General features: G+C 38.3%; 1 protein-coding gene across 2 annotated transcripts in view; it reads left to right on the top strand.

The window, feature by feature from the left end:
* Positions 1 to 210: 210 nt before the first annotated feature.
* The window catches only part of LOC146397399 (uncharacterized), a 208726-nt gene continuing 197855 nt past the window's right edge, over positions 211 to 11081 (top strand). For both annotated transcript variants that reach the window (XM_084989064.1, XM_084989066.1), the window contains exon 1: positions 211 to 3075. In XM_084989064.1, the coding sequence (XP_084845190.1) occupies positions 2485 to 2871 (387 nt within the window). In that variant the 5' untranslated portion in view covers positions 211 to 2484 and the 3' untranslated portion in view covers positions 2872 to 3075. The remainder of the gene's footprint in view (positions 3076 to 11081) is intronic.

Raw genomic sequence — 11081 nt, 5'->3', positions numbered from 1 at the left:
TCAATACAGCATATGTCAGCTCTGTGTTCATTCAATACAACATTTTTTTTTCCAGTGGGTGGAATCTAAACTACTCTTATTAGAGAGAGTACACTTTATGGTATACTAAATGATATTCAAAATCAGTGATGTATCAAAGCATTAACAGAAGAATTTTCCTTTCCTGGCCCTATGAACATTTAATCTCTCTTCAAAGATTCCTAGTTTTTTTTTTTCTCTTTTTTGTTCCTTTCATTTGAGTTTAAATAAGATCCTAGCATTTTTGTACATGATTCTTTGTCAGTATAAACACTTAATGCTTAAACTAGTAGTTTCTCAATGTCTCTATTGCATAGGAGAGTTACCAGGTGTGAATAAGGAGAAGCAAAGTACCAAGTAGCACCCACTAACGTTTAGCACACCCTGTAAATTTGGCCTTTCACTCTGAGGTATATTTCCAACAAAAATGCATTATGTCTGATTACCAAGAAACTAACAAGACTATAGTGCAATTCATAGTAGTCCAACACAGAAAACAACCCAAATGTCCATCAGGAAATGAATAAATTATGACTAAACAGAAAATAGACTACTGCACTCTAAGATGACTGAAAAAAACTACCACTAACCCAACAAAGAGGATGAAGATCAAGTTATAATATTTAGGAAAAGAAATCAACCACAAAAGAGTACTAACTGTATAATTCCTTTTACACACACTTCAAAACTAGGAAAAACAATGCTATGCAGTTATAAGATAGTGATTACCATCAGCTGGAATGAAAAAGGGACTCTGTAGGGGCTGATACTGTCTTAACTCTTAACTTGGTGTTGGTTACACAAGTGGGTTCAATCTATGAGCATTCAACCATCAGCATTTATGACTGGAGTTATGCTATACCTGAAGTTTAAGTTTACTGAAAGAGAGAAAAAGGAAGAAAAAGAGACAGAGAGAGAGCTGGGTGTGAGGGAAAGGGAACTTGGCTGGCAGGACCCCTTCCCCCTCTGGTCCTACCACCCTATTTACAGCTGAAGCACAAACGTGAGTTACAGATGTGTGACCATGAGGATGAAACTTGTAAACCAAAGATATCCATGTGCAAAGAGGTAAAGTGCCCAGGGTCTCTGACCTCAGAAAATTACATCACTGAACAACTGTGCCAACTCTCCAGACTTCACACTGCCTGAGACAAATTAACACTGTATGCTTTTGATGCTATTTTTCAGAATTTTTTTTTTCTTGGATGCTTTAACATGCAATTTCTATGACCTTTACGCAATTTAATTCTAATTTTTAGCAAGTGTCTTCCAAGTGAACAGTCCCACCACAGGTAAGCTGAAACCAAACCACTAAACCTGGCCATTTTGGGGAGTCCAAGAGAGAACCCAGTGGTGGAAAGGTTTAAAGTTCAAAATATGCTATATTAGCGGCAAATAGCTGGCTTTGGTTCAAGATGGCGATAAAGAAGGATCCTGGGCTTACCTCCTCCCACGGATATACTGAAGCTGCAGCCACATATGGAACAACTTCTTCTAGGGATTAAAAAAAAGAAACTTCTATGCTTTCGCAAACAAGAGAAGACCCAGGTCCAAGTGAGTAGGAGAGGCTGGGAGACAGGAACTCCATCCTCCTCACGATGATGCACAGCTGGTAGGAAACTCAAACTACAACCCCCCAGCTTCTCCCTGAGAAGAAAAGGCTTGAACCCCACAGCAGGCACCCCAACTTGTGAGATCTGCTCCTAAGAGACAAGCCCCCAAAGTGAAAACCAATGAGATGTGCATCCAGATGACCTACAAGACTATTAGCATCGGAAAAGGCTCTCAAAGGACAGAAGGCACTGGGACTCACTTGCCTGGGGTCCCTGGCAGAGGCTGTAGATCCGCAGGCGCCAAACCTTCCGAGAACGAGGCTCAATGGCTGATCTTCAAGCTTGGCCTGGGGGCAGACCTCTCAGTAACTGCCAGCCAGGGCCTCCTTCTGGGGGCCACCATCTTCATAATCGCCCTCTGCCAGAAGGCACCATCTTTTTTGTTTGCTTTTTTCCTTTTTTTTTAAATCTTGATTCCCGCGGCACCACCTACTACTGCTTCTTTCCAAGGGGCAGGCGCCATCTTTGTGTTCTGGCTGGCGGGATACCATCTTTTTCTTTTTTTCCTCTTTTGCACTCCCCACCTCCCCAGTTTCATTTTCCAGGCAGGTGCCACCTGTCCTCTCCCTCTGACTCCCCCCGGCAGTGGGTGTCACCTTCCCCGCTCTCCTTTGCCGAAGCACCCCTGTCTACTGGCTGGGTAGCTCTTATGTGTGACATGACTGAGAACCTGTTTTTTGCGGCTCTCGGAAGAGAAGCCTCTAAACCTCGGGCTCCGGAGGCGAGACGTTCGCTTTCCTGAGTCCCTCTGGTTGGAGCAACAAGAGACACGGTTCTTGGCAGGCCGTCTGCCTAGGGCTGAACATGGACAGCGGACTGAAACGGACTGAAAACGCACCTGTCTTGCTGAGAAATGGACTTGTTTGCTTGGGAGGAGCTCTGGCCTGAGGGGGACCGGAAGGGAGGCCGCCACCGCCCCTCAGAGAGCTGGCCTGCTGCTGTCTTCACGCCCCTCTGCTGTCTTCACGCCCCTCTGCCGGAGCGCTCGCCCACGTCCCCCACACGGGAGTTTGCGCACTGGTCTGCAGACCTGGCTTTTGCCGCACAGGGGACTCTTCAGGAGTCTGGCTCTGGCGTCTTTTTGCGCGCTGTCCCAGAGAACTGTGTACGTGCGCCGTCCTTCAAGACCTGCTGCCTGAGGCTGGGCTTACAGTCAGCCAGACTCAGGTGCGGACTGAGCCCTGAGGCGCTAACGTCTGGGCACAGCCTCCACCACTGGGGGCCGAGAAAACCAGAATAGGCTGCAGCTGGCCGCAGAGGCTGAGAGAAGCCCAAAGGCCGGGGCAAGGCTGCGGGATATGGATCTACAGGAGGCCTCTCCTTGCAGATTGGGCAGAGGGCTGTTTGATCCCATGCACCAAGATTCAAGCAAAATGAAGAAAAAGAGGTACATGTTCCAAAGGAAAGAACAAGCTAAAACCTGAGGAAAACACCTAAAGCAAAGGTATAGTTTACTTTTTTTTTTTATTATAAATGCTTTAATAATTGGCAATGAGGTCTGGTATTTTTGGTAGGAACCCACTATGCTCATGTTTGCTGAAGTTCTATATTCTGTTTTGCATGCTACTCACGTCTCTGATGTGCCCTTTAGAGGCTTCTCCACTTACCTGGAATAGTATTAATTATAATCTGTTGTTGGAGTCCGTTCTTCACAGTAGTTTGTGAGGTCTTTGACTCGGTTTTAATCTCGGCACTTAGCACAGTTTTGCAAAGAAAAGATATACATATAGATATATGGATGAACACACGTTACATATTGCATGGATGCATTAAGAGCAGATTTTAAAGGCATGTTGTGTTTGGGCTGTGTAGTATGTATATGTCATTTATTACTACCATGTATTAATTCCCCCTTTTCTTTTGCAAGAGTCTGCAGTTTTCCTATAAAAGGCCAGATGATACATATTTTAAGCTTTGCAGGCCAAATGGTTTAGGCCACAGCTATCAACTTTGCCTTTAGAGCAGAAAAGCAGCCATAGACATTTCATACAAGAATAGGCATAACCATTCGCTAATAAAATGTAGTTACAAAAATAGGCAGTGATATGGATTTGGCCATGGGTCACAATTTGCCTAACATGATGTATGAACTTGTTGTAAGTATAATTATACGTACCAATGAAGCTGAAGGGATCAGAAAGTTCTACTTCATTTTCTAAAATAATTAAAAGGGTTGGTTGAGGTTACAGAATGTTGCCAGTGTTCATCTAGACTTTGAATCTGGAACAAGGAATACAAGGAATTTAAGAAAGTGGGAAGGCCTTCATTGTAACAGTGGGGTGATGTTGACCAGGTTCTTCCTGTCTTAGCAACATTGGGCTTCTCACATTTCTGGAGTTTTGATCCCTTTAAAATGACTTTGCCAACTTTAAAAATGCAGATTTTATATAAAATCTGCATTTTTAGATTCTCTTGCAAAATTAGGAGAATCATAGGGACGTTACTACTGACTGATCCATTTAGACTGAGCCTGAGTTTGCCATTCTCCATCACACCCCACTGCCTCCCATATTGTGAGCCTTAGCATAGGTTGCCATTTTGCATCACGTATGCTGGAGTTCTTCACTCATTTATGTTCCTTGCCTGGTATGTGTATAAATCTGAGGGTTCAACTGCTGATATGTCATCATAATGCATCTTTATTTTTAGGATAATTCTGTATCTAAAACATTCTTGTCTGGATAAAATTCAAAAAGCATTCTTCTCCACCCACATTAAACAATCCAGAAGTAAAGACAAATCTTATTCTATGCACTCTGAGCTAGGATATAATGGCTTTTCTTTTACCCATAACCATACAATAAGCGTTAAAGTTTAGGAAGAAATAACTCCATCCTACTCCTACCCTGCTCCCCTCCCCCAATTTTCTCAGAAATATTGTTTACCATCATATTTTCTGGGTTTTAATTAGGATCTAAAGTTTCTGGACACAATTTCAATCATCTTAAATGTTCTCCTATCTGGAGTAGCAAAATACTGTTAGATACAGCTCATTATTAAGCAAACTGTTTCTTCTCCATTCTCAATGTTTCCTTCTCTAAGGAGGAAGCTTCCTTCATGTAGCACACTAGCCCTTCTTCTCCCTTTCACTTATACAGTCCTGGAGAAGGATGTCTAATTTTCTGTTTTGAGAGTTGTGAAGAAAAAGGTAAGGATGTGCACTCCAGTCCCACCCTTTCTGGGAGCAGGACTTTCTCCTTAAAGTTTTCTGTCTTTCCAATTCTGCTCTTGTGCAAGTTCACAAGGGACAGCCTGAAATGGTTAGCTCCTTCTGTTTTGGGGAGTGAAATCAGCCTAACTAGAGGTTCTGTAGTAGAATTCTCATTTGCCTGCAAATTTAAAACACATTTCCATATCAGTTCACCAATAAGGAAGAAGGTATTTTGACCTCCATCTGTATAGCTCTTTTTTTATTTTAAAACACATTTGGAAGCCAGGCAGAGAGTGGATCATGTCACTGGGCACCCCAGGGTCACCACCCCATGTAACAACTTCTTACTCAGAGTGTTAATTCAAAAGCCACATCCATCCACATTTTTCAGTATTAGTCAATTTGATCAACAGGATTTGATTTATTCCTGACCCAAGTGGCCAATACAAATATCTGTCATTAAGGTTATGCGCCTGAGAATACACAGTGCTCTGTAGTAGGTCAGCACTCTGATGATAACAATTTATTTAGGGGCATCAGTTTTCTGGTTACAAAGCCATTAGTCTTTTCAGAAAAATGGCAAAATTGAACCACATTTTGTTTTGTACCTAGGTACCATCACATTTAGCATTTAAGGAGCTGTATATGAGGTCTGGTCACGGGCAGGAATTTAGGCCCTCGGTTTGAAAATGCCTCGAGTATGTTACTATGCCTCTTTCATTAAACAGGCTAAAGGGACCCTTTGGTTACATATATCCTCCAAGCCATCTTGTACCTAATATACCTCAAAGAGCTCAGGGAGCTCTAATCAGCAGGTCATCTCTGCCCAGCTCACAGCCCTTTCCTATTGCTTTTCTTGAGAGTGAAAAGATTCTTTTCCCATTCTCATATGACTTTTTTTCAAATTGATTTTTCACAATTTGCCCTCTAGAACTAGATTTTGGTGATTAATGTTGGTACCCTAACAATTAGTAGTAAGAATGCATTTTATTCATGGTCCCTAAAAATCATAATTATCTGATGCATATTATAGAATACATTTCAGCAACCGTCAGGCTATTAAAAAGGGAAATGGGTTGTTACAGATAACAGAATGATTTTTATCAATTTTTGAAGCACACATTTATGTTTTAAATATTACTGAAGAAAAAAGGAAGGAGAAATAACATTACTTAACAGGAAAAAAGAGAAGAATGAAATTTTCTATTGCTTGGAACAGATTATTGAGGAAGTCTTGTAGCAGCGTATACTCTGAAGATACATATAACAAAATTCTATTGTGGAAAGGAGAAGAAATGTGTAGTTCAATGTGGCACTCTAAAATAGAAACCACTTCTTTATTTTATATTGAAATGTTATACTCAAAATGTGAAAAGTAAGTTAACATAAATTAGTTAAAAATAAATTAACATAAATAAGTTAATTTTAGGAATTCCAGATGTATCACCAATTTAAAAATCTGATCCAAATTAATGTACTTATGTATTATATTTCCCAGCAGTCTTTTAAACACACAGTTATTTTCTGTTTCTAAACTTGATGTTCGGGGAAAAACGTAGTGCCCACTCCAATGCTATTGAGTCCTGTCCTTTTCATTTTTAAAAAATAGTTCATGAATTCCTAAAATCTTATTTTTCCTAAGCCATAGAAAATCTGTCATACATATCTTATTTCAAAGGGGTAATTGCCAAATTCTAATGATTTATGAAAATTATTTGAAAGTATAAACCCCAGGCATGACACAGGAGTAGATTCTTACTGAGACCTTTAGCAGACTAATAGAAATCTTTGCTACAGATCTCTCAATCTGTACTATGCCTTGATTCTTTTTACCCCCAGAATTCCATGCAGATTTTTGTTAGTGACTTAACAAATAAGAGAGCATTTTGTGGGGGGTGGGGGAGGTGGGCTGCCTAGGAACTGCTACCCAGAATAAATATTTACAAACCTGCCAACCTGGCATTGATTTTTATAGAGTGAATACAAACAAGAAATCCAAAGCCTATCTTCTTCCTCTGCAGAAAAACATTTTCAGTATAGAAGTTGGCCAGTATATCCAAGTAAATGAGATGTATGCACAGTGTTTTACTGCATCATATGGTAATCCTCCCACAGAAATAAAAAGATCTACAATAGAAGAAATCACAGATTTTGAAAGTTTTCTTTAATTATATACCTTATGTCATTTTTATGTACACAAGATTATAAACCAGCCTATATATTACAGAAAATGTATACTTCAAACTTCTGAGTAAATACAGTCAGTTCTGCAAATTCCATTTTACAGTAGTAATAAATGCCTGCATGATTTACTGAGTGTGTATGAAGTAGGTAAACCCCAAAGAAGTCACTTAAAATCCTCTATTCAAATCTATAATTTTAAAAGACTGCAGTTACCTATTAATATTCTTATCTTAATTTGATTTTTGCTCCAGGAAATTGAATGAGAGAGTAGATAGTCTTATGAGCTTTTTCTTCTTGGCCAGAATCACCATCAAATACAACACACATACAAAAATCAACTCCCAGTACCATCTGTAAGAAAACAGCTTAGGGAGAGCTAAAAAGTTTTAATTTCCCAACGCCACTATCAAGCTGCAGCTGTAGGAGCAACCCTGAGCCTTTGTAAAACTACTCAGCTTGGCTTTTGTTTCCAGGCATTGGCAGAACCTCCTCTTCAAGGGAGGTGAATCTCCTATCATAAATGAGAAGGGCTGTTTTATGGATCTCTCCTGCCTTTAAGCAAGATTAGGAATCAACAAACTTCCGTATATGCTAAGAGAGATACCAGACTGGCATTGCCACATGGTGCACCACCACTGATTTTACATACTTACCCTAAGAATTTATCAAGCAAACAATATGTGGGGGTTTGCTTCATAATTTAAAGGATTTTTAACAGAGAGTTGCTGCTGCTTCTCCCTCATGCCTAGCATCCAATCTGTTGCCATGTCTGGTAGATTTTTACCTCTAAAATAACTTCTCTCTGCTTGTTACAACTGGAATATTAGAAATTTTGAAATCACTCCCTATAAGTGTCCTAGGGCTGCCATCACAAAGTACCACAGATGGGTGGCTTAAAATACAGAAATTTATTTTCTCACAGTTGTTGATGTTAGATGTCCAAGATCTAGGTGTTGGCAGGTTTGGTTCCTTCTGCTCTCCTTGGCTTGCAAATGACCACCTTCTCTCTTTGTCCTCACATGGTCTTTCCTCTGTGCACATAGGCCTCTGGTATACCTTTTTACCTCCAAATTCCCTCTTCACAAAAAAACACTAGTCGTATTGGAATAGGGTGCACCTTAACTTATTTTAACTTAATCATCTCTTTAAAGACCTTATCACCAAATAGTCACATTCAGAGGACCTGGTGGTTAAGGTTTCAACATAACAAATTTTGAGGAGTCACACTTCTTCCCAAACCACTTGGCAGTTTTCCGTTTATGTCAGATCCCTTTTCTCTTTCTGTCAAGTATGTTCATGACCACATCATTCTCTTACTAATTATCTTTCACTGAATTTCACTCTTTCCAAAGAGATGTTCAGATAGCTTACATTCATATCCTTCTGTTTTCCAGCCTGCCTTTCCAACTACAATATCATCTTTCCATCTGATCTGCCAAATAACTGAAATAATTGGTTTCCCTTCTACCTGACAGAAATACCTGCCTTCATGATTCTTCTTACCACTGCCTCCTACTCAAATTATAATTCCTAGACCAAATATTCCTATAGGGCAAATCCAATGACCTCTGAACAGCATCAATAATCGCTTGGTTGATAACAGTCTCTTGCATCTGTAATTCCATTCAAAGTTCTAAGAGGGTTTGTGGAATGTCTCTTCCCTAGCTCCTAATGCATGCAGTTAGGATGGGCTGAGCACAAACCTTCCTACCTTGGGTGTGGGCACATGTCTCAGGTCTTGCCAATTATTGTATTCCAACTCCCAGGCCAAAGGTACTATTCAAGGAAAGCACATTTATCTAAATGAGCACTAATCCTAGGATTTCTGCAGAGACACTAGGGAAAAAGAAACTCCTTTAATTGATGTTGTTAAATTAGCAAAAATAAACCTGGGCTATTGGCACTCTGTCAATCCAGTGGGATAAATTTAAAAAATATAAACCCTGGAAATAATTTGGTTGAACTGCAGATCATCAGTTATACAGGACAATTTTAAATGCTACCAGAGGGAATAAGTTATTTAGGAAGGTATGACAATTAGACTAATAGCAGTCTTCTCATCAGAACAATAGAGACAAGGGAATTATATAGAACATAACAAAAGAAATAATTGTCTAGAATTTTATACCAGCTAAAGCAGGAGTAGAAAATAAAATTAAAAACTTGACACATATATAATAGCCAGGTAATTTACCATACGCAGACTTAAAAGAAATAACTATTAAACAATGTACCTTATTCAGAGGAAGTAATCCACAAGTTAAAGGAAAGAATGAAAGAAAAAACAGTAAAAAAAATTCAATAATGTTCATAAGTCTAATTAATGTGCAACTAAAATGTGTATTTCAGTAACAGGGATATATAAATATATAAATCACAGGAAAGTCACTTTGAATTAATGCATGCTAAGGTGTAATATTACAACCCTAAATGAATGAGTTAATAAATAATAACCATCATGTTTCTAAATATTAATTGATAACAATTAATAGTAAGATTTTCATATATTGCTGATGTGAATATTAATTGATACAACCACTTAAAACTGGCAGTATTTACTAATGCTGAATATATATGCACATCCCATGATCTAGTGATTTCTAGTTACGTATCTCACATAATCACGTTTTTATAATATAAATACATAACAATGTATAGAGCATCACTGTTAATATAAAAAATTTCAAATAAACCTAATATCTGTCCACAGGCAAATGGGTAAATTTTGCTATATATAGGCAATGAAATATTACACATGCATGAGAATAAATAAACTAATAATAAGCAGAATAATTTGGATGAATCTCTCAGACACTATGTTAAGAAGTCAGACAGTAAAGAGCATATGCAAGATTGTATTTCTATGGAATTCAAGGATAGATAGAACTAATTATGGAGTTAGAAGTCTCAACAATGTTATCTTTGGTGGGCATGTAGAAACTGGAAGGGAGCAGAAAATAGTTTCTGGGGTTTTAAGAATGTTCTTTTTCTTCATATGGGTACTGGTTACACAGATGTGTTTATTATTTCATGACATTTAATGATCTGTTTCACTGATTTTATATATATGTCTCTGTCCTTTATGTTAAAATAGCCAAAAATACAGAAATAACCATTTAAAATATAGTGAAATCTGAAACTTCTAAGCTTAGAGAGGAGTAAAGTTTGTAAAACTGTCAATGCAATAGAAAGCAAGTAAATAAGCAATACAAATAAAATATTTTGTAAGACAGTAATGATTTATTCACTTACGCAGTAAATATTTACAGAGCACCTACCAGGATCCTGGGACTGTTCTAAACACTGAGAATATGTATCAGATAAAGGAGTAGAAAGTGCCAAAGGGAGGGACTTTCTCTCACAGGGCGGCCAGGGAAAAACTCACTAAGAAGATGACATTATAAAAAGACTTGAAGAGGCGAAGTTTTTGAATCCAAAATAAGATAGTACCAGAAAGAGCAAATAGCAATTGCAAAAGTTATGAATTGGTAGAGTTAGCAACACAAATCCAAGGGACAGAGGCAATATGTGTGGCTGAGCAGAATGAAGATGGGAATAGTGAAGTAGAGTGAGAATAAAGGCCAGATTATTCAGGGTTTTGGAGGGAGATGTGGAGAGAATGAACGTGGAGAGTAAAAGAAATGAAAGATGACTTTAAGGCTTTCAGCCAAAGGAAATGGAAAACAGAGTTAACATTTGCTGGGATAAGACATGCTGTGGAAGAAGCAAATAGGTATCGAACAATAAATATAAATGGATTAAATTCTCTTGTTAAAAGAAACGTTAACGAATTTATTCATTTGACACATAGGATAGTCCTACCTTTATGAATGTGTATATATATTTTTGAGATAATTTATGTAAATGTACCTCTTTCCTTTACATTTCAAGTTTCTTGCAGTTTTCCAGGAGATTCTCCTTTATAACACTTTTATATGTGCAAACAATGTGGTATATCTTAATAGACACAACAACAGTCTAAGGAAAATTTAGGGGGCAAATTTATTTTTGCATTCATTTTTTTATGATTTTTATAAGCTTATAATGCAACTTAGTTCAGCTGTTAGTAAGCCTTTAGTAATTGTTTGATATTATTATCGTTATTATTATTATTG

The sequence above is a fragment of the Sus scrofa genome, chromosome 13 (assembly GCF_054392235.1).
Source record: "Sus scrofa isolate SSC_HxYL_T2T_F1_AM1 chromosome 13, Sscrofa_HxYL_maternal_Yorkshire_Landrace_v2.0, whole genome shotgun sequence".
NCBI classification, from domain to species: Eukaryota; Metazoa; Chordata; class Mammalia; order Artiodactyla; family Suidae; genus Sus; species Sus scrofa.
This window is presented reverse-complemented; position numbering and strand designations above follow the sequence as displayed.